At 44.3% G+C, this 24,848-nt stretch overlaps 1 protein-coding gene across 3 annotated transcripts in view; it reads right to left on the minus strand.

The window, feature by feature from the left end:
- LOC122565377 (interleukin-6 receptor subunit beta-like) overlaps window positions 1-24,848 on the minus strand; it is a 111,681-nt gene that overhangs the window by 56,738 nt on the left and 30,095 nt on the right. The window contains exons 2-3 of one of the 3 annotated variants that reach the window (XM_087976013.1): window positions 15,733-15,818; window positions 10,252-10,566 (exon numbers count right to left, since the gene is read on the minus strand). In XM_087976013.1, coding sequence (XP_087832139.1) covers window positions 10,252-10,566; window positions 15,733-15,814 — 397 coding nt within the window. In that variant the 5' untranslated portion in view covers window positions 15,815-15,818. Of the gene's footprint in view, window positions 1-10,251; window positions 10,630-15,732; window positions 15,819-24,848 lie in introns of all 3 variants that reach the window. The other 2 variants (XM_043721289.2, XM_087976014.1) reach the window with 2 other exon arrangements.

Below are 24,848 nucleotides of genomic sequence, written 5' to 3' on the forward strand. Positions count from 1 at the left end.
TCCTGGAGTTAATCCATCTATGTGACCATATCTGCAACTTTTCTCTCTTCCTATAACTGCCATCCATCACATCCCTTTGCTCTTGTAAATTCCTCATTGCCTCTAACTGTCTCTCCAACTGATCCACTTGATCTGATAGGATTTGCAACCAACGACATTTATTGCATATATAATCCTCAGTAACACAAACTCTCCCTAAACTCCCACATCTGACGAAAAGAGCATCTCACTCTACTAAAGGCCATTTTTGCTTCTTCCAATCTACAGACCCATAAAATAGCACAGTCTTATTCTTCGACAAAACACTGCTTTCGGCTAACTTAATACTTAATGGCTTATATTTTTAAGTTTAATTAGGAGACATATCTCAATAAAACATAGAGTCAAGAAAGAACCCACTCTACTCACTACTGCAGACTTACTGTATGGCCACACTTAAAAAGATTCACTTATCTGTTTCTGTGCTGTGCCCTCTCCCAAACAAGCATTGCCATTGTTTGTCGGTAATGTATGGTTTATATATATATATTAAAAATACATATAAACAGGGATTTAGAATCTCCTCAGTTCAGGGACTGACTCAGAGCTGGCTGGCCACAGCCAGTGTACTGTGCACCAGTAAATAAAGGGTGTCTTGGTGATAGGATTATGACCTCTGTGCAGTAATTTCAGTGGCAACTGGAGAAAACAGTATGTGCCTGAAGAACATTTGCTCGCAACAGTCATCTTGGTGTTGGGGTAAGCATTTCTGGCATTATGCCTCTATTTGGTAAGCATGACTTGTTTGATCCTGAGGTTGAAGACTGGGCCCAGTATGTGAAAAGAATGCGATATATTTTTCAGGCTAATGACATTGGGATAGATGGAAAACAAAGAGTAATCCTTCTGACTGCTTACAGACCTGCAACATTTTTGGTTATAAGAGATTTAACTTTTCCAGACAGTAAAACCTTCTAAGAGTAGATGGAGTTGGTTAAGGAGCGGCATGGTAGCTCAGTGGTTAGCATTGCTACCTCACAGCACCAGAGACCCAGGTTTGAGAGTCAGTGTGGATTTGTTGGGGCGAAGGGCCTGTTTCCACACTGTAGGGATTCTAAGAATATTATGACCTCAAACCTCCTCTAATCCTGAGACGCTATCAGTTTTATTCGGTTGTTAGAGAACCGAGGGAGTCGGCACTAGGATTTTTGACGAGGCCTGTGATTTTGGGTTAACCCTGAATGAGGTGCTGAGAGACTGTTTGGTGTGTGGGATTAATGGCGTAACCATGCAGACGTATCTACTGGCTGAAGCTCAACTGGACTTCAAACAGACACAACAACTGGCCTCGTCAACAGAAAATGTGGCTAGTGGGGCCATAAGACCATAAGACATTGGAGTGGAAGGCCATTCAGCCCATCGAGTCCACTCTGCCATTCAATCATGGCTGATGGGCATTTCAACTCCACTTATCCGCATTCTCCCCGTAGCTCTTAATTCCTTGTGACATCAAGAATTTATCAATCTCTGCCTTGAAGACATTTAGCGTCCCGGCCTCCACTGCACTCCGCAGCAATGAATTCCACAGGCCCACCACTCTCTGGCTGAAGAAATGTCTCCGCATTTCTGTTCTGAATTTACCCCCTCTAATTCTAAGGCTGTGTCCACGGGTCCTAGTCTCCTCGCCTAACGGAAACAATTTCCTAGAGACGACCCTTTCCAAGCCATGTATTATCTTGTAAGTTTCTATTAGATCTCCCCTTAATCTTCTAAACTGCAATGAATACAATCCCAGCATCCTCAGCCGTCCCCCGTATGTTAAGACCTACCATTCCAGGGATCATCCGTGTGAATCTCCGCTGGGCACGCTCCAGTGCCAGTATGTCCGTCCTGAGGTGTGGGGACACAGTACTCCAAATGGGGCCTAACCAGAGCTTTATAAAGTCTCAGTAGCACAACGGTGCTTTTATATTCCAACCCTCTTGAGATAAATGACAACATTGCATTAGCTTTCTTAATCCCGGACTCAACCTGCATGTTTACCTTTAGAGAATCCTCGACTAGCACTCCCAGATCCCTTTGTACTTTGGCTTTATGAATTTTCTCACCGTTTAGAGAGTAGTCCATGCTTGTATTCTTTTTTCCGAAGTGCAAGACCTCGCATTTGCTCACATTGAATTCCATCAGCCATTTCCTGGACCACTCTCCCAAACTGTCTAGATCCTTCTGCAGCCTCCCCACTTCCTCAGTACTACCTGCCTGTCCACCTAACTTCGTAATATCGGCAAACTTTGCTAGAATGGCCCCAGTCCCTTCATCCAGATCATTAATATATAACGTGAACAGCTGTGGCCCCAACACTGAACCCTGTGGGACACCGCTTGTCACCGGCTGCCATTCCAAAAAAGAACCTTTTATCCCAACTCTCTGCCTTCTGTTAGACAGCCAATCCTCAATCCATACCAGTAGCTCACCTCGAACACCATGGGCTCTCACCATGCTCAGCAGCCTCCTGTGTGGCACCTTATCAAAGGCCTTTTGGAAGTCCAGATAGACCACATCCACTGGGTTTCCCTGGTCTAACCTACTTGTCACCTCTTGAAAGAATTCCAACAGGTTTGTCAGGCACGACCTCCCTTTACTAAATCCATGTTGGGCATGCGAACTACAAGCATCCTGATGGAAGTGGACATCCTCACCTGTCCGGCTGAGCTTGGGGAACAATCACGTGCAGACACCTGCAGACCCTCAACAGGGCATATCCTCAGCAGAAGAGACCCTAAGACAGCCCAAAGCACAACACCACAACAAAGCCAATGCTTGGTCAAATGGCTAAAGCCTTCTTCAGCATCTGGGCTGGCAAGTCATTGTAGTTGCTGTCAGGATGTGGACTAGAGACAGCAAAGGAGTCTTACAAGGCCTGACCTGAGTAAGAAAATTCGTAGGCTGGTCCCTGGGAGACTGAGAGAAAGTGAGGACTGCAGATGCTGGAGATCAAAGTTGAGAGTGTGGTGCTGGAAAAGCAGAGCAGGTCAGTCAGCATCCAAGGAGCAGGAGAGTCCACATTTCAAGCATAAGCTCTTCATCAGGAATGCCACAACCTGGAAAGTTCCCCAACATGTGGGTTGGAACAGCTAAATTCTTTAGTAACATTCAAATCGGAACTGCTTAAAATTAATGTTTGGTTAAATGGTCACCAAATTCCCACGGAGATTGATACCAGCACAGCTGTATCTATGGTTACAGAATCTGTCTTTAATGAGATTCACTCAGGTCTCAAAACCTATTGCACCGGACCTCAGCCAGATTGTAAACTTACACTAAGGAACTGTTACAGATTAAGCGTACAACTTCAATTCTGGTCTCCTATGAGCAGTTTGTGCAGTTACCACTGAAGGTAGTAAAAGGCTTGGGCCCAAGCTTATCGGGGCAGAATTGGTTGAGAAAGATTCACCTTGATTGGCTCAACACTTTTTGATTCGAAGATGGCTGCCTCAGTGAAGTCCTAGTGGAGTACCCAGGAGTTGTTGAGAGAAGGCTTGGGATGATGAAAGGGGCCAAAGCTACTCTGCATGTTGCTCAGGAACAATTCCGCAATTTTACAAGGCCCCCCACCAAGTGCCTTTTGCCTTGCAGGTAAAAGTAAAGGTGGAAATCAGGAGGCTGGAGAGTGAAGGAATCATCAAATCCGTGCAGTTTGTGGAATGGGCAGCAGCAGTCATACCAATTGTGAAGCCCGATGGCTCAGTTCACCTGTGTGGGAAGTTCAAGCAAATGGTAAACGGCTTCTTGCAGCTGGATAAATACCCAATCCCTCGCATAGAGCACTTGTTGCAAAATTAGCAGGAGGGCTGTGCTTTACGAAGCTGGACATTAGCCATGCCTACCTGCAATAGCGATTGGATAAGCAGTCCCAGAAGTACACCACAATTAACACATCTAAGGGTTTATACCAGTACATAATACTGCATGCACCCTTTTCCAGTGGAGAACATTTTACAAGGACTACTCCAGGTTGCCATTTATCTGGATGACATACTTCTAACAGGGAAGACCAATGAAGAGCACTTGGAGAACTTGGACATAGTGCTTAAACATTTCTCTCATATGGGCATACACCTCAGAAGGGAAAAATGTGTGTTCCAGGCACCCCAAGTGACCTACTTAGAGTACAGAGCTGACAAAACTAGGTTACACCCATTGGAGGGTAAAGTGAGGGGGATCAAAGGAGCCCAGTCTGTACCAAAGCATACGTCTTTCCTTGAGTTAGTAAATTCAAATGGAAAATTAATACATAACCCAGCCTCCATCTTGCCACCCTTACACCAGCTACTGAAAAAGGGTCAGCCTTTAGGGAAATGAAAAAGTAGCTATCGTCATCTAAGGTGTTGGCCCACCATGATCCGAAGAGAAAGGCAGTGCTGAACATGCGATGCCTCCCGATATGGTACTGGGGAAGTGTTGGCTCACCGATGGCCCAACGGAGAGGAACACTTGATAGCACATGCTTCCTGGACTATGGTTGATGCCTGAATACAATATGCCCAGACAGAGAAGCAAGGTTTGTCGGTCATCTTTGGTGTGAGGAATCTCCACCAGTACCTTTACAGATGGGAATTTGTCATAGTAACAGATCACAAACATGAGCTAGGGCTAATGAAGGAAGAGCAGGCAATGTCAGCCATAGCTTCCAGTAGATTCAGCGCTTGATGAGTACAAGTTAGAACACCGTCCAGGAGGTCAAGTGATAATGTGGATGCCCTGAGCTGCCTCCCACTAGCAGATATTCCATCGGTCCTGTCTCCCTTGGAAGAGTCCATTTTGGTTTTAAACTTCCTGGACACCCTCCTGGTCACATCCAACTACAGACACAAGAAGATCCTGTCCGAGCAGAACTGAAATAGCTGGTGGTCCTGGGGGAAGCAGAAGGGCCATCGCAACCAGGGCTGAAATGTTTCTGTATCCAGCGTGACCACATCACCGTAGAGGATGGCATATTATTGTAGGGAGCAAGGGTGATTGTCCCAGATAAAGATCACTATCAGAAACTAGCTGAACTCCACAAGGGTCATCCAGGGGTTTCCAAGATGAAGATTCTAGCAAGACTCTATGTCTGGTGGCCAGGGTTGGACACTGATGTAGCTACATTGGTAGGGTAGTGCCCAGAGTGCCACCAGTGGCAACCTACATTATGGTAAATCCTGGACTCTGTTACATGTCGACTATGCCAATCCTTTCATGGGCTCAATGTTCCTGGTCAATGTGGAATCCCATTCAAAATGGTTGGACATGAATAAATTCCATTTAGCAAACTCAGGGATGACAATTGAGAAGCTGCGAGCATCATTCATGATACAGGGACTCAGGACATTTTGGTCACGGTCAATGGAACGTCATTTACCAGCAGGGAATTTGAGTATTTCCTGAAGTTGAATAGCATTTGGCACATAAGGACAACTCCATACTATCCATTGTCCAGTGGTCTGGGGGAAAGAATGGTGCACACATTGAAGTCAGGCTTAAAGAAGTAGCCTACAGCATCACACGATACCAAACTGTCCCGGTTCCTGTTTGATTATCGGGACACCCCTCATTCAACAACATTGATAGCACCAGCAGAGTTACTGAGGGGGAGAAGACTCCGCACCAGGTTAAACCTGATATTTCCAGACCTGGGGAGGGGCGGGGGTGAAACAGCAGCAGGAATACTAATGCCTGCCACATGCCTCCTTTAAGCGAGATAGACAAGTTAGTTCAGGGGATGAAGTTTGGTGCCAGAACCATGGGAATGGCCTTGTATGGGTATGAGACGAGGTGGACACAAGGTCAGGTCTCGTGAGTTACAGAGTTTGGGGCAGTGATACAGTCCTGAATGAACATGTGGATGACCTGAAAGCTGTTACCTTATAAACGGGGCAGGGGCAAAACATACGTGGCGCCTCAGAACAGCGAGAAGTCCTGTCAGAAATAATAGGCTCTTCCACTCCGTCTAGTGTCGAGCAAACCTCAGAGTCTGAGATGGATACAGCCTCGATACCGTTACAGCCAGATGAAGAGGAGGAAACTCTTCCCAGATGCTCTGGATGCAAGAGATGGGCTACCGTCTGGCACATGCCACACGTGTCAGAGGAACCAGACCCGGGGGGAAACATTGCAAGGAATGCTACAAGAGAAAGAAAGACCAGGCCAAAATCCTCAGACTTGGAAGGGGGGATGTAGTGATTTGAACCAGGTGGACTTCACTGACTATGCGATCCTTGATTAAGGTTGTTAACCTGGGCCAATAAGAAAGTCCTGGCTGATAGATATAACCAAGGGACAGGATTCCGTGGACCATGTATATATTGGGTGTGGGCGTTTGCACTCCCTTTTTGATTTTCTGAAAAACCTTCTCCTCTGTTTTTGGCTGCACTTCAGTCCCACGCTCCTGATCTTTGGGCACCCGGTACGCAGGAGGGAGGGCAGGTCTGAAGACCTCCTCGTGGGTCTGCTCCTGGGCCTGGCCAAACTGGCCATCAACAGGTCCAGGCAGCGGGCCGTGGAGGGGGTCGTTAGGGCCGACTGCCTGCCCCTCTTCCGCGGTTATGTTAGAGCCCGGGTGTCCTTGGAGAAGGAGCACGCGGTGTCCACCAACACCCTGGAGTTGTTCAGGGAGAGGTGGGCGCCGCAGGGAGTGGAGTGCATCATTTCTCCCTCCAACTCTATTTTGATTTAGTCCCTACCCTCCCCTTCACTGTTTTGATCACACAACACTGCCCTTTGATGTGAAGGGCAGTGCTTGTCACTGGCCACCCGGGTGTTTTCCTATCTTCCTGGTGGTGGAAATTGAATAAAGATTGGTGCACTTTGTGTCTTTCACTGTGTCTCCCACCTGCACACACACACCATGGGTGCTGGGGAAAAAGAATAATAAGCACTACCGCAGTTAGGTGGTAGTGTGGGGGTTAAAGGGAAAAAAAGAAAATAAACAGGAGGGTGCACTTTTGTATGTAACGGTAAAAAAAAAAGAGAAAAAAAAAATATATATATAACCAAGGGACAGGAATCCGTGGACCATGTATATATTGGGTGTGGGCGTTTGCACTCCCTTTTTGATTTTCTGAAAAACCTTCTCCTCTGTTTTTGGCTGCACTTCAGTCCCACGCTCCTGATCTTTGGGCACCCGGTACGCAGGAGGGAGGGCAGGTCTGAAGACCTCCTCGTGGGTCTGCTCCTGGGCCTGGCCAAACTGGCCATCAACAGGTCCAGGCAGCGGGCCATGGAGAGGGTCATTAGGGCCGACTGCCTGCCCCTCTTCCGCGGTTACGTTAGGGCCCAGGTGTCCTTGGAGAAGGAGCACGCGGTGTCCACCAACACCCTGGAGTTGTTCAGGGAGAGGTGGGCGCCGCAGGGAGTGGAGTGCATTATTTCTCCCTCCAATTCTATTTTGATTTAGTCCATACCCTCCCCTTCACTGTTTTGATCACACAGCACTGCCGTTTGATGTGAAGGGCAGTGTTTGTCACTGGCCACCCGGGTATTTTCCTATCTTTCTGGTCGTGGAATTTGAATAAAGATTGGTGCACTTTGTGTCTTTCACTGTGTCTCACACCTGCACACACACACACCATGGGTGCTGGGGAAAAAATAAGCACTACCGCACTTAGGTGGTAGTGTGGGGGGTTAAAAGAAAAGAAGAAATAAAGAAATAAAAAGAAAAAAAAATAACCAAGGGACAGGAATCCGTGGACCATGTATACATTGGGTGTGGGCATTTGCACTCCCTTTTTGATTTCCTGAAAAACCTCCTCCTCTGCTTTTGGTTGCACTTCAGTCCCACGCTCCTGATCTTTGGGCACCCGGTACGGAGGAAGGAGGGCAGGTCTGAAGACCTCCTCGTGTGTCTGCTCCTGGGCCTGGCCAAACTGGCCATCAACAGGTCGAGGCAGCGGGCCATGGAGGGGGTCGTTAGGGCCGACTGCCTGCCCCTCTTCCGCGGTTACGTTAGGGCCCGGGTGTCCTTGGAGAAGGAGCACGCGGTGTCCACCAACACCCTGGAGTTGTTCAGGGAGAGGTGGGTGCCACGGGGAGTGGAGTGCATCATTTCTCCCTCCAACTCTATTTTGGTTTAGTCCATACCCTCCCCTTCACTGTTTTGATCACAAAGCACTGCCCTTTGATGTGAAGGGCAGTGTTTGTCACTGGCCACCCGGGTGTTTTCCTATCTTCCTGGTGGTGGAATTTGAATAAAGATTGGTGCACTTTGTGTCTTTCACTGTGTCTCACACCTGCACACACACACCATGGGTGCTGGGGAAAAAATAAGCACTACCGCGGTTAGGCAGTAGTGTCGGGGGGTTAAAATCAAAAAAAGAAAAAAAAAGAACAGGAGTGTGGTCGTGCTTGTCACTGGCCAAAAAAAAAGAAAAAAAAACAGCAAAAAAAAAAGGCATCAAATAAGCACTACCGCAGTTAAGAAAAGGAAAAAAAAAACAAGGGACAGGAATCCGTGGACCGTGTATATATTGGGTGTGGGCGTTTGCAATCCCTTTTTGATTTTCTTAAAAACCTCCTCCTCTGCTTTTGGTGCCCTTTGTGTCATTCACTGTGTCTCACACGTATACACACACACCATGGGTGCTGAGAAAAAATAAGCACTTAGGTGGTAGTGTGGGGTTTAAGTTTAAAAAAAATAAATAGGAGTGTTACAACACTGCCCTTTTAAAAAAAACCAAGGGACAATGTGAATAAAGATTTCTGCACTCATTGTTCTTCACTGTGTCCTGCACCTACACACACAACATGGGGAACAAAAAAATAAAACAGGAGTGTTAGAAGTTCTGTTCAGTTTGAGATCTGGCTCTGAGGGAGCTGGATCAGTGTCAAAGTCTCTCCATTCGTGTTATGGGATTGACTCTGAGCTTGCTGCCAACATCCAGTGTGTACTGCTGTTGGTTGGTCTCTGCTAATAAGGAGAGTTTTCTTTTTCTTTCCCCCTTGTCCAGAGATGACATTTGTTTTTTGGTTTGCTTTATTATTTTTTTCACATTTAAAACAAAAGATATACAGGTGCAATGTGAATAAAGATTTCTGCACTCGCTGTTCTCTCCTACAACTGAACACACAAGACATAGGTGCAGGGAAAATAAGCACTATCACTGTTAGGTGGTTGTGTGTGGGGATTTAAACAAAACAGTGGAAGAAGCATCTCCGAAAAAAAATATAACCAGGGATTTAGAATCTCCTGAGTTCAGGGACTAACTCTGAGTTGGCTGGCCACAGCTAGTGTACTGCTGTTGGTTTTTGTTTTTGGGGACCTGATTCCTGAACTGGCTGATCTACACAGTCAGTGTGTTACAGGTGTATTTCAGTTCTCAATAGGGAACTGTTGTTTCATTCGCTGGTTGCAGCTTGTGTGTTACTCTTTTTTATGTAAACAAAGAAAAAATATATATAACCAGGCAACTTACAATCTCCCCAGTTCAGGCTGGCCATGACCAGTGTACTGTGCACTAGTAAATAAAGAGTGACTTGTTGATGGGATACCAACCTGTGGTGCAGTTATTTCAGAGTGGTATCTACAACTCGGGGCTGGTGCAAAGGTGTCAGGAACATGGAAGTGAATAATGACTTGCATTTATGTCACACCTTTCACAGCCTCCGGTTACCCCGTATCAACAAGATACATTTTGAGACAGACCTGCTGCGCTGCACCAGTGAGGCTCAATTCACGCTGGAGGAACCACATCTAGTCTGGATTACACGTGACTCCAGACCTGCAGCAATATGGCTAACTCTCAACTGTCTATTGGAGAATTAGAGATGGACGCCCAAAGATGTGCGGGCTAGTTAGATTGGCCATGGTAAATGCTGGGTGATGGGGATAGGGTAGGGTCTGGGTATGGGTGGGCTGCTCTTTGGAGGGTCAGTACAGATGTGATGGGCTGAATGGCCTCTTTCCACTCTGTTGGGCATTCTATGATTCTATGACAATCAATACTGGCTTAGCCCGCAATGCCCACAGCCCGTAAATGAATAACTTTTAAAAGAAACTAGCCTGGCTCCTCAATAACACTAAAATTGAATCATTAACTGTTTACTTAGATAATTTATTTAAAACGGAGTGAAAATAAACATTCTGTGAAATTATGAACAATGTTGATGATGTAGTAACTGAAGACTAAAGATTGCTGCTTAATAATGAAACTGGAAGCCAGCTATAGAGTGTTTGGCCTGGAAATATACTTTGATTTTCATGAACTACAACACCATTCACTTCTTTTCTGAACTTACATCCAGCTCTGACCTCAGCCCATTGAAGTAGCTGCCACGAGTTGTTGTACCAGAGGTGACAAGTCAGGTTCCCTTTCGATCGATTGAACCAAGGTATGAATACTGTCGACATTTTGTCATTCAATGCACGGTACTGATTTCTGGGAACCTCTTCCCCATTCATTCGCCAGACGATGCTAGTTGCATTAATTCTGTAATCAAAATTGCAGCCTTCACTTTTCAATTGGCAAGTGGCTGACAAAGGATCACCCAGGTGAAGAACTGTTGAATTCAATGTCATGTAACTGCAGTTTTCCCAGGACACGCTGACGGTACCTGAAGATTGGGACAACATGTTGTAACTGATCCTTTCAGAACCGTTGACACACATCTGCAAACCTAGAACGGAATTAACACATGATGAACTTTCCTGATGTACCTTATGCTTTTCATAGAAGACCCCCTGCACTGCTCCAGTGAGGCTCAATTCAGGCTGGAGGAACCATACCTAGTCTGGTTTATATATGACTCCAGACCCACGTCAATGTGATTAACTCTTAACTGTTCATTGGAGAATTAGAGATGGAGTAATTGGGTATTCGCTTCAAGACATTTGCAAAACTTTGGACATTTAATCCGGGTGATAGGGGTCTTTTCCATCAGCTGCAACCTGCTAAGAACCTGGCATCACCTGCTTTGGGGAAGGTCCACCATCTTTGGTAACAGTTTGGCACTGAAGTGGACAGCAGGGCCCTGGATCTAGTTAAGCTCCCCTTTCCCAACCTGATTTCACGGTTATTCATTCTTTCTTTTCCAACCACCACATCTGGGTGCTATCTTGACAGCTACAACTGAGCTTGACCAAGTCTGCTTTCTGCTTCGTCAGCTTGCCACAAATGAGTTTGGTAGGTGCCCATAGGCAATCCAGGACCTTGAGGGCTCCTGTCTGCCTGAGGTAAGGGGATGGTGTTGGGGGGGGCAGTGGTCTCTGACACAAGTGTCACCTCCATAGCCGCACCTGAAGGGTGCTGTTGGCTCCCTGGCAGAGGGGAGGAAGAAAGACTGGGTATCTCCAGAGTGTCCTGAGATGACAATCCCTGGATGGCTGACTGTCCTTCCTCTGTCAGTGAGCAATGTGGAATCACCTTCCCTGTCAGAGGAGATGGGGACCTTGGAGGCAGGTCATGGTTCTTTGGTCTCCTCTTTCCCAGCCAGTGAATGGATGCATCCATTGCTTGACCAATGGACTAAAGGTCCCCACACATATACAATCCCTACAGTGCGGAAACAGGCCACACCAACCCTCTGAAGAGTATCTCACCCAGACCCATTCCCCTACCCTATTACTCTACATTTCCCCTGACTAATGCACCTAGTCTACACATTCCTGGACACTATGGACAATTCAGCATGGCCGATTCACCTAACCTGCACATCATTGGACTGTGGGAGGAAACCACAGCACCCAAAGGAAACCCACGCAGATACGGGGAGAATGTGCAAACTCCACACAGACAGTCGCTTGAAGCTGGAATCGAACCCAGTCCCTGGTACTGTGAGGCAGCAGTGCTAACCACTGTGCCACCATGCCACTCCTGGCAGGTAGTTTTTTTTCCAGACCTGGCTCTATGGTGGAGGCGAAAGTGAGTACTGCAGATGCTGGAGATTAGAGCCAGGGGTGTGGTGCTGGAAAAGCACAGCCAGTCAGGCAGCATCCGAGGAGCAGGAAAATCAAAGTTTCGAGCAAAAGCCCTTCATCAGGAATGACTTTTCCTACTCTTCGGATGCTGCCGGAGTAGCTGTGCTTTTCCAGCTCCACATTCTTGTCTCTATGATGGAGGCAACCATGCACTTGTGTGCCAAATCCATGACATCAAAAAGAACTTGGTTAGACTCGTTTGCCAAACCCGAAGTTTGACCCTCTCAGTTTACACTTGATCTTTGACACCACTGCCAGACATTCCCTACTTATCTTCACATCTCCGTCAGCCCAATAATGGCTGAGTCTAGAGGCTCATCATCCATACTGGGCTTAGCAGGAGCTTGTTTCTCCACAGGAACATTGGAGACATCGGCCATTTCTCCTTCCCGTAACTGCCAACCTGTTCCAATACAGTGCTTACCCAAATGGGTCTCCAAGCCTACACTTGATAGATAGATCACCCACTGAGGTGAATGTCTCTATGCTGCTGGAGGGTGGGGAGGAAGGTGCATCCTCTAAGGGTGATCTATCTTCTTAGGGATGATGCCTGAGGTGGAGCAAGGGAGATAGGCCTAAGGGTCTTATTTCCTTTGTTCCTGTGAGTGTGAAAGAGCTCTGGAGATTCTATAGGGAAATAAAGCTTAGTTCATGTCAAAAGCCTCCACCCTCACCCTAAATGTTTTCAAGATGTTGGTGCTTGATGTGCAGCTGGGAGGAGCATTGGAGCCTTCCTAACTATGTGGCAGTCGTTGTCCAACCTCCGTTTTGGTACAGACATATTTCCCTTGCTGTCCTGTACTAGCAAGCATTTAAATGTAATTACTTTTTGTAGCTGGCACAACTAAACATTTACTCAGAAATATCAAAGAAGTTAATTTGGTTTCAATTAGATAACTGGACTATATTTATTCTGCTCAAAAAAGCAAAATATTGTGGGTGATGGAGATGAGAAATGAAAATAGAAAGAGCTGGAGAAACTCAACATATCTGGCAGCATCTGTTAAGAGAGAAACAGAACTGAGATGGAGATATAATTGGTTTTATGCTGCTTAAAAAGGGGGAAGGGAGAGAATTATTCATCTTCGTATTCTATTGCACTGAATTGTATGGAGTCATAGAGTCATAGAGAAATACAACATGGAAACAAACCCTTTGGTCCGACTCATCCATGCTGACCAGATATCTCAACCCAATCTAGTCCCACTTGCCAGCACCCAGCCCATATCCCTCTAAACCCTTCTTATTCATATACCCATCCAGATGCCCTTCAAATGCTGTAACCACACCAGCCCCCACCACCCCCTTAAAAGCAATACAGTTCATCACAAATTAATCACAGTAAGAGATATAGACGTGAACAGTGCCAAACATCATCCACAATCAGTTCCAATTTGTGAGTCCAGTGAAAACCTTTAGATATCAATGTAGCTTTGTGAACTTTGTGATTGTTAAGGAATACTTCTCCAACCTGCTTCATGTAGCTTACAAGAATATTTGTCTCAAAAAATGTCTTTTCAATAGAAACCATGCTGATTGAGTTTGCAACATACTAAAACATTCTGTTTCACTGAATGTGTACTTTGCCAACTTCTCCCTCACATATGCAGACGACTCATTTATACATTCTTCTGGATTTGAATGTAAACCAAACAGTAATAACAAGCAAGCAGAAGATGAAACATAAATACACATATGGTCCCCGAATGGTTTAGACCATAGCGAGCATGAGCTGCAATGACACCACTGCAATTTTCAACAACAAACTTAATTCAATCTCAATTCATCTCTTCAAAAGCCAACAGCACCAAACATATACAATTCACAAATAATACAGAAAATAAAAGGAGTGCTCAGTGCATCAGGCAACATCTATGTGGAGAGATGTAACATTAACATCTCAGGTTCAAGACCTTTTGTCAGAAGTCAAAAATGTTTGAAGTGTATGCATGGGTTTTAAGTAACCTTGTATTAGATCTCACAGCATCTGTTTGCTTTTCCTTGGGTGCCACCTTTCACTTTTGCATTCATGGACTGTGGATGCCAATGGCAAGACAGGTATTGCCCATTCCTGTTACCTTGAGGGTGGTGCTTTTTTGGAAATGCTGCCATCTGTGTTTGCATCCATTCATATTTAAAAGGCCTGTTTTGGCTCTCTGTGACTAGGACCCAGTTCAAATGTTTTAGTACCTGTAGTCCTCATCCCACATATACCTCTCAACCTACCTCCATGGTTCCTCAAACCCTCCATGCCAACTCATCCTGCCTACCTGCTTTCCTGGATTCCTCACACCCTTCATGCCAGCCCATACTCACTCACTCAATATCTTCCACGGTATCCACCACACAGAAGTTTTGTGAAGATAAATAAATAAACTTCTAAAAATCTGGCATACCTCTCACTATATAGACTCCCATTCCTGAAAACATCAAAGGTCTTAAGTACCTCTAAGTGGCTTATATCTTATAAAAAAAACTTTACCCTTTAATAGCCTCAAATTAAACTGTGAATGCAGGATCCCTGCTGAGATAACTGTAGCTTTGACACCCAGCCAAGCATTCATAAGGAATTATTGTTAGGGAAATATCAATGACAAACTCTGTTAAAGGAGCTGCTACACCAGACAGCCTGTAAATCAAAGCAGTTTAGCAAAAGATCCTTTTTAAAAAAACATTGATAGCTGCAATCCACTTTTTTTAAAAAAGCACAAAGGACAGGAGATTAAAAAACTCCTGATCATGACAGTTAAACAGAACTTACGCACCTTTAAGAATGTTTACTTCAATTGCACAAACTTGTGGCACCTACTCAGTGGGATAAGGGTCTCCCTGTTGAGTGAATCACACCCTGACCCCTTTCCTGAACCAGCATAAATGGGAAATGTTGAAAATGAGAAGAGGACTTCTCTATCCAGATCCCATCCTCCATTTGTAAGACTTCATAAAAGTTTGGCTACTTATACTCTTCCTTTGGCCTGGCATCTATTTTAGTCATAGAGTCATAGAGATATACAGCACAGAAACAGACCCTTCAGTCCAGCTTGTCCCTGCTGACCACATATCCTATATAAATCCAGTCCCCTTTGCCAGCATTTGCCTGTATCCCTCTAAACCCTTCCTATTCATATACCAACCCAGATGCCTTTTAAATGTCTCCATCACTTCCTCTGGCAGCTCATTCCATACATGTGCCAACCTCTGAGTGAAAAAGTTGCCCCTTAGGTCTCTTTTATATCTTTCCCTTCTCACCTTAAGTCTATCCCCTCTAGTTTTGGACTCCATAACCCTGGGGAAAAGACCTTGACTATTCACCCTATCCATGCCCCTCATGATTTTATAAACTACTATAAGGTCACCCCTCAGCCTCCGACCCTCCAGGGAAAACAGCCCCAGCCAATTCAGCCTCTCCTAATAGCTCAAACCCTCCAAACTTGGTAGCACCTTTGTAAATCTTTTCTGAATCCTTTCATGTTTCACAGCATCCTTCCTATAGGAGGGAGGCCAGATCTGCATGCAACACTGCAAAAGTGGCCAGACCAATGTGCTGCCTCGCTGCAACATGACCTCCCACCTCCTATACTCAACGTACTGACCAATAAAGGCAAGCAAACAAACGCCTTCTTCAATGGGTGTTGTGACAATATTTCTACTACTTAAAAATTGCTCAAAAAGAAAAACTAAAAGCATTGCTGCAACAGTCATTTCTAACTTAACATAAATGAACAGCCAACTAACAGATTATTTCTCATTCAAATTCCTAAATTTAATACAATTGCTAAATATCCATAAACTCTGGGTCTTACCTGCACAAATGAAGGGGACAAGCAGGAACCAGATCTCCAGCTTTGTGAAGCATACACCGACAGCCATGTTTATTATTCTCATAAACCTAAAATAACAGCAAGAATTGTAACATACTTGTCCAATAATACACAAATGCTGTGTGAAACATTACAAATAACATCTTTCCAATATAAAAGGTTAAGAAAACTTGCTTTCATATTTAATTGAAACAGAACAATTTCCATGTTGTTCAGAGTTTGAGCAGATTAGATTAAAGTGACCGTGAAAGTCTTTAGTAATTGCAATTTAACCACAGCTTTTCAACATCTAAGCAACAAGAACAGGAGCCAAGGACATTCTTTGGAATCAGAATCTCACATTTCCTAGTAACTTGAGTCATTTGCTGGCTTACCACAATCTATTTTATATTTGTAGCCGTTTCTATTGGTCTTCTGCAACAGTTATGGTCTATAGAGAAACCATGACACAAGTTTGCGTGGAGTTTGCACATTCTCCCCATGTCTGCGTGGGTTTCTTCCGAGTGCTCCGGTTTCCTCCCACAGTCCAAAAAATGTGCAGATTAGGTGAATTGGCCATGCTAAATTACCCGTAGGGTTAGGTGAAGGGGTAAATGTAGGGGAATGGATCTGGGTGGGTTGCGCTTCTGAGGGTCGGTAAGGACTTGTTGGGCCGAAGGGCCTGTTTCCACACTGTAAGTAATCTAATCGAATCTAAAAAGTCATTTGTTTCTACAGGTAGTCATTTTGGACAAGTAAAAACACTCAAGAAACTTATACTGATGTTACAACTTTAAAACAAAAATTACTGCAGCTATCAGACACCTTTGAGGAAGATGCATGTTTTCTGAATATGCTCATTAGCATTCCCATTGGTGCAAAAAAACTATTGAGGTCTGAACAGTTAAGTTATCAGGAAAATCTGTACCTTTCAGCAACAAACTAGGTACTAGGCAAGCGGCAAACAATATTCTGATAACTTCACTGCATGCATTACAAAGTACCTTATGGCACAGAAATAAGCTATTTGATGTAATGTGTCCATGCTGGTATTTATTCAACACGTGTAAAAACTGTAAAGAACACTTCACCGGACAAACAAGCAGGAAATCTCACACCAGGATATATGAACATCAACTGGCCACCAAAAGACATGACCCACTATCTTTAGTTTCCATACATACAGACAAAGAAGGACACCACTTTGACTGGGACAACACATACATCCAAGGACAAGTGAAACAGAGACACGCACGAGAATTCCTAGAGGCCTGGCATTCCGACCGGAATTCCATCAACTCCATTGATTTAGACACCATTTACCTTCCTTTGAAAAAAGAACTGGAAATGACATCACCCACCTTAAGAAACCAAGACCTATAAATAGAGAGATGGGTCAGACCACCAGTGCTCTCTCAGATGATGTTACCTAATCATGGTGACGAAACATCCGAAAATAAACCTTCCAGCTCAGTGAACCTACATCCATATCCTCAGCCTGAGCTACAAAAATGTTCGTAGCATTTTTATTCCACTTGTACAAACAATTTGGGGTGGCATGGTGGCTCAGTGGTTAGCACTGCTGCCTCACAGCACCAGGGTCCCAGGTTCAATTCCAGCCTCGGGCAAGTGTCTGTGTGGAGTTGGCACATTCTCCCCGTGTCTGCTTGGGTTTCCTCCAGGTGCTCTGGTTTCCTCCACAGTCCAAAGATGTGCAGGTCAGGTGAATTGGCCATGCTAAATTGCCCATAGCGTTAGGTGCATAAGTCAGAGGGAAATGGGTCTAGATGGGTTACTCTTTGGAGGGTCGGTATGGACTGGTTGGGCCAAAGGGCCTGTTTCCACACTGTAGGGAATCTAATCTAAATAAAAACTCAAGAACCATCTGTAGTTAAAAGGGAGCAGGATAATTCACTAAGCTAAAGGAGGTGAATGCAATACTTCACTCATTAAAACAGTCATTGTTGATTAAGGGGATTTCAACTGAATACCTTACATTACCAGAGGTGTTGATTTAATATCATATCTGAAAGATTATCATAAGGTTTATTAGAAGTTCAAATCCTGTTCTATTAAACACTTTGCTCCCAAATGTAGGATTTTGGCACATGTTTATATTGTGCAGGTGAATCTGACTTTCTAGTCATGTCTTTTTACTAATTAAAAGGAAACAATTTTTTTTGTCTCTTGGAGAGGGTATGGAAGGATTCAGTTGTCATGGTCCACACAGGTACCAACAACATAGATAGGACTAGAAAAAAGACTCTGCTGAGAGATTATTTGCAGCTCAGGGCTAAATTAAAAACCACAAACATAATAAGGAGGCATGTTTATGGCTCAATGATTGGTCTAAGAAATATGAATTCTGATTCAAGGCATACTAGTAACTCAGCAAGAGAGAACTGTTCCACTGGGACAAGTTTCATTTGAAACCGTGCTGGAACCAATGACCTGGTAAATCATATAACTTTGGTTGAAGGTATGGTTTGGAACTAATTAGTGGGGAGAGGGTTCAGGTTTTTAAAAAATCAAAACGAAACAAGAGAGCCTCAAAAATATCATAGTAATATATTATAAAGAAAAGAATTTAAGGCTGTTATTTGAATGCACACATGCAAGGGAGATGAATTGGTGGCACAAATAAAAATAAATTAATATGACTTGACAGCTATAATGGAGATGTGTTTGCAGCATGATCAAAGCTGGAAACTAGTGTTCAAAAGTATTTGATGTTCCAGAATAACATGCAAAAAGGAGGAAATGTGGTAGCTTTATAAATGAGGGAAGTTATCGGTGTAGTGATGGGTCATGATATAGCTCCGATAGACTGTGATGTGGAATCAGTTTGAAGAAAAATAAGGAATTCAAAGTTTGGGAGAAGATTTGTAGCTCGGGTGCTCGTTGTTGTGGTCCTGTTCACCGAGCTGGGAATTTGTATTGCAGACGTTTCGTCCCCTGTCTAGGTGACATCCTCAGTGCTTGGGAGCCTCCTGTGAAGCGCTTCTGTGATGTTTCCTCCGGCATTTATAGTGGTTTGTCTCTGCCGCTTCCGGTTGTCAGTTCCAGCTGTCCGCTGCAGTGGCCGGTATATTGGGTCCAGGCCGATGTGTTTGTTGATAGAATCTGTGGATGAGTGCCATGCCTCCAGGAATTCCCTGGCTGTTCTCTGTTTGGCTTGTCGTATAATAGTAGTGTTGTCCCAGTCGAACTTATGTTGCTTGTCATCCTTGTGTGTGGCTACTAAGGATAGCTGGTCGTGTCGTTTCGTGGCTAGTTGGTGTTCATGGATACGGATCGTTAGCTGTCTTCCTGTTTGTCCTATGTAGTGTTTTGTGCAGTCCTTGCATGGGATTTTGTATACTACGTTGGTTTTGCTCATGCTGGGTATCGGGTCCTTTGGTCTGGTGAGTTGTTGTCTGAGAGGTTTTGGCGAATACATTGTAGAGGTGTTCTTCTTCCTCTTTTTGCAGTTCTGGTGTACTGCAGTGTGTTGTGGCCCTTTTGAACAGTGTCTTGATGCAACTTCTTTTGTGTGTGTTGGGGTGGTTGCTTTCGTAGTTCAGGACTTGGTCTGTGTGTGTGGCTTTTCTGTATACCTTTGTGATGAATTCCCCATTCGGTGTTCTCTGTACCATCACGTCTAGGAATGGGAGTTGGGGTTGTCCTTTTCTTCCTCTCTCGTGAATCGGATTCCTGTGAGTGTGGCTTTGATGATCCGGTGTGTGTTCTCTATTTCTGTGTTTTTAATGATTACAAAGGTGTGATCCACATATCTGACCCAGAGTTTGGGTTGAATTTGCGGTAAGACTGTTTGTTCTAATCTTTGCATTACCGCTTCTGCTATGAGTCCAGAGATGGGTGAGCCCATGGGTGTGCCATTGACTTGTTCATATATTTGGTTGTTGAATGTGAAGTGTGTTGTGAGGCACACGTCCAGTAGTTTGAGTATGCCGTCTTTTTTGATAGGTTCCCTGTCTTGTTGTCTGTTCTGTATATCCAACAGGTTGGCTATTGTTTCTCTGGCTAGGGTTTTGTCGATAGAGGTGAACAGTGCTGTTACATCAAATGAGACCATGGTTTCTTCCTTGTCTATGTGTATATTTCTGATGATGTCCAAGAATTCCTGTGTTTACTGTATAGAGTGTCTGGATCCGCTGATCAGGTGTTTCAGTTTCTGTTGTAGTTCTTTAGCCAGTTTGTGTGATGGTGTCCCTGGTAGTGATACTATGGGTCTGAGTGGGATGTCTGGTTTGTGCACTTTAGGTAGTCCATAGAATCTGGGGGTGGTGTTGCTTTCAGGTTTCATTCTCTGTAGGTCAAACCTGGTTATCTGTCTGATTTTTTGCAGGTTCCTCAGTGTGTTTTTTATCCTATTAGTGAGCTGTGGGGTGAGATCCATCTCTCTCTTTTGGTAGGTGTTGGTATCTTCAAGTAGTTGTTGCGCTTTCTGGACGTCCAGGATGACCGTCATTCTGCCTTTGTCTGCTGGTAGTATGATTATGTTCTTATCACTTCTTAGTGTTTTTAGTGCTTCCCTCTCCTTGGTGTTGAGGTTATGTGTTTGTCTTTTCCTTGTTATCAGGGGTACGATACTTTATCTCACTGTTTGTTGTGCTTTTCTGTCAGTCCATTGTTTCTGAGTGTGCATTCTAGTGCTGCTAGGAAGTCTGCTGTCTTGGCGTCCCTGTGGTTATAGTTGAGTCCCTTGGCCAGTATTGTTCCTTCCGTGTCTGTGAGTTGTCTGTGGGAGAGGTTTCTAACCCAGGTATGTGTTGTGGTGTCCTCTCTGTTGTGTGATAGTTTGGCCATTTTTTCTTTTCGTGCTTTTTTTTTGCGGTGTGTGGTCCTGTTCTGTCCTATGGTGACGCCCTGTTCTATGGTCCCGGTCCATTCCTGATTGGTGGTTTTTGAAATTAACGATTTTTGGCGCGCAATTTCTTGTCTGTATTTGTGAAGTCTGTTGTGTGCGTCTGTAATCATTACCTGGATCATCCTGAATCCGTTCTGTCTGGCTGTGTCTCTGGCTTGTGGGTTGTTGACTGGTGGTCTGTATCTGACACATGGTGGAAGGATTCGATTCTTTCGGCATTCGTGTAGGAACCTGAGTTGTTCGTATGTGGCGCTTAGGCGGTTCGCACAGGATTCCCATTCCTGGCTTGTCTTAGCGTCTCTCGCCCGTAGGTGTTCAAAGTTTGAGAGAAGATTCATAGCTCGGGTACTCGTTGTTGCGGTTCTATTCACCGAGCTGGGAATTTGTGTTGCAGACGTTTTGTCCCCTGTCTAGGTGACATCCTCAGTGCTTGGGAGCCTCCTGTGAAGCGCTTCTGTGATGTTTCCTCCGGCATTTATAGTGGTTTGTCTCTGCCGCTTCCGGTTGTCAGTTCCAGCTGTCCGCTGCAGTGGCCGGTATATTGGGTCCAGGCCGATGTGTTTGTTGATTGAATCTGTGGATGAGTGCCATGCCTCTAGGAATTCCCTGGCTGTTTTCTGTTTGGCTAGTCGTATAATAGTAGTGTTGTCCCAGTCGAACTTATGTTGCTTGTCATCCGTGTGCGTGGCTACTAAGGATAGCTGGTCGTGTCATTTCGTGGCTAATTGGTGTTCATGGATACGGATCGTTAGCTGTCTTCCTGTTTGTCCTATGTAGTGTTTGTGGATCCGTAAAGACAAACCACTATAAATGCCGGAGGAAACAACACAGAAGCGCTTCACAGGAGGCTCCCAAGCACTGAGGATGTCACCTAGACAGGGGACGAAATGTCTGCAACACAAATTCCCAGCTCGGCGAACAGAGCCACAACAAAAATAAGGAATAGCATGGGAAAGAGGTCATGGGTGGGAGTTGTGTATAGGTCTCCACACAAGTTGCCTCACTGTAGGACAAAGTGGAAGGTGAAGACAAATAAGATGGACAAGGCTAACATGAAACACAATGTTTTAGAGATTTTTTAATTCATTCATGGGATGAGAGTGTCACTTGTTAGGCCAGCACTTATTGCCCATCACTAATTGGCCAGAGGGCAGTTAACAGGCAACCACATTGCTGTTGGTCTGGAGTCACAAGTAAGCCAGACCAGGTAAGAATGGCCTATCAAAATTCTATCCAACTCAGCTTTGAATGAATTCAATGATGCTGCTTCCACTACTTTCTAAGGAATAGAGTTCAAGACTAATGACCCTCAGAAGAAAATCAATTCTCCTCTTTTCCATCTTAAAAGGGAGACCTCTTATTCTAAAACTATGTTCCCTTGTTCCACTTTGTCCAACCAGAGGACACATCCTTATATTCCATTCCCCCTCCAACAGTCACTGACATTCCATTGACATACAGGGCTTTTGTTGAAAAGTGTGGAGGTGGAAAAGTACAGCAGGTCAGGCAGAATCCGAGGAGCAAGAGAATCAATGTTTTGGGCATAAGCCCTTCATCAGGAATGTGGGGTGGGAGGGGGAATTGATCTGAGAGATCAATAGGACGGTAGGGGTGGAGGTGAGGTAGCTGGGAAGGCGATAGTTAGATACAGGTAATGGTGATAGGTCACAGGGGAGGGTGGAGTGGATAGATGGGAAGGAAGATGGACAGGTAGGGCCTTTGGTCCATGTCTTTTCCAAGGGTCATTCAACAGTGTAGCATTCCTTCAGTACATTTTCCTGTGGTACCTTGTCTATGGGACCAGTTCATGAAGAAACCTTCTCAACTATTATTCTCACCTAACAGCCACAGACCAAAGAAATTGAATTGTTAATATCTGATTTCTGAGCCATCGCAAGATACTGCATTCAGATTTATGAACTTTAGCTTGGGTATATTATTATTTGCTCACTATTAGAATACAAAAAAATTCAGGCTCAGCACTTCAGTGGTATTTAATGCCAGTTAATTAATTTACCTTACAGCTAATCTTAGTAAAACCTAAAGCACATCAAATAGTAAAGGAAACTTAAGACAAATTCCAGCCATGTTAAGAAGCCAGCTATTCATGTATTGGATCCATTTCTGTTTATTTTCTGGAAAGTGATTACAGAAGTAAACTGAGAGAGATACAAACATTTCAGGATGTAATGATAACTGCTCATAATGAAATGTCATTACTAATAGGCAATGGTATTAGAATCACAATTACTGGTTAGTACAGTCCTGAAATAATATTTTAAAAGATTTAATAAATATTTTCATTGTTTTCCTACTAATAAACCAGGTTTATCAGACCTTCATTACTATAAGGCAAATAGCTTTTTAAACAAGGTTTATCAGAATTACCATCATAATGCACATCTCTCAGACAAATCAGATCAATCTTGTCACAAAGTCAATATGAAATATTTTAGAATTCCAAGATTAATTCAATGTTTTAATGGATATAACTTCCTAAAATAATTTATTTGATTTCTTTCACATGAATAAAAATGTTTGATCAACATGATTTGCACTCCTTAAAAGTTTAATTTTACAATTTGCGAAGTGAATCATGTCAAGTAAATGAGATTTGATCCATTATTCTCATACAATTTCAGTAAAAATGTCTGGTTTATAAAGTTTGGAAGACTGGGAACCTGCCATTTCTACCTGTAGTGCTGATGGGACTGACTATAACAGATGCTAGAAGGAAGTATCTAACTTTCTAACTTAAATTCTTGCTATGGGGGTTGTTGTAGGTGTTGAATGGAGGCTGCCAAATCCATAAGAAACAAATGGGTATCGAGATCTGTTTTTTTCCAGGTATGTCCCCGAGTAATAGTTTATGCCTTTGCATATCATTGGAGCATAGATCACGGGATTAATCAAAATTGCGCACAGTAGTACCCTTAGAGAAATGCCTTGCAAAGGACTGAGAAAACCTTTCCACTTTGCTGTAGAAAGGATTATGGGCACAATTTGAGACACTCTGGAGATGACAGTTATACTCTGTACCAGGTCAGGCAGCATCAAAGGAGCAGGAGAATCGACGTTTCGGGCATAAGCCTTCTTCAGGAATTCCTGAAGAAGGGCTTATGCCCAAAACGTCGATTCTCTTGCTCCTTTGATGCTGCCTGACCTGCTGCGCCTTTCTGATCTCCCTGTGCCATTTTAACCCTTGACAGCTTCATCTTTCTGATGATTTTGGGTCCAATGGAATAGTGGAGCACCAAAGGGGACGATTCAGCCGAATGAATGTACACCCATTAATTTGAATAGAAGTCCAGTCAGTATTACTACCATTTAATGCCCAGCTGGTTTTTTTTAGTCTTTTATTTCTCTATAATTATCTATTCAATTTCCATTCAAAAACAAATTTGTGTCCATGACAATATTTGGGGCCAGTGTTGATGATTGGGGTGGAGAGGCATTTCATTCCAAATCTGAGCCAGTCTTTGAGTAAAGGTTTTACCTTGTGTTGGTTCTTTGGTCGATCAAGTTAAATTGATTCAAACTGGAATCATTGACTTTCTGATTATTCAGCCATTGGAAACAGTTTCTTTTCATTCTATCCAAACCCTTCAGAGGCAGCCTTTTACAAACGGCATTGGTGGAGACTACCAAATGTCATGTCAGTCTGTCCAGTGCCTTCAACAAACCTGCCTACTTGCTCCTGTGTCTGTGCATTTGTCTGAAGTTGTTAATTGCTGACAGAGGGGGTCCTCTCCTAACTGCGGTTCAGCGGATGCCTGACAGCCAGTAGGTCTCCAAATCCCAGTGCTGTGAAAACACTACACTCTTGTAAGGGATGAGGAGACAAAATGTCTGACATCCACCTCACCATCTTGATGCTTACTGCTCTCTTGGCAACCAGCTCCCCAAGGAAAGAGACTAAGGGAGGATGAAACTGATTGATACGTAAGTGGCGGCACGGCCGTTAGCACTGGTGCAAGTGGACCAAGGGTGTTAAAGTGTCACAAAACAGTGAGCAGGCAGCATACAGGCCATGCAGGCTAATACTCTGAGTTCAGGGGTCAGAGCAAGTGAGGGAAGATGCTGCATGCAGTAGTGAGAGTGGTGCAACATTAACCTTGGGGGGAGATGGGTGCAGTTGCAGAGATAGAGTGAGTGAGGTAGTAGAGACGAATGGGTTGCATTTATTGTCACAGAGTGTAGAAGCTCACTGATCTTCAAGTGGCATTGCTGGCATTCATACAGATTGTGG

The sequence above is a fragment of the Chiloscyllium plagiosum genome, unplaced genomic scaffold (assembly GCF_037043375.1).
Source record: "Chiloscyllium plagiosum isolate Xiang-an unplaced genomic scaffold, Cpla_swu_hap1 HiC_scaffold_28, whole genome shotgun sequence".
Taxonomy (NCBI): domain Eukaryota; kingdom Metazoa; phylum Chordata; class Chondrichthyes; order Orectolobiformes; family Hemiscylliidae; genus Chiloscyllium; species Chiloscyllium plagiosum.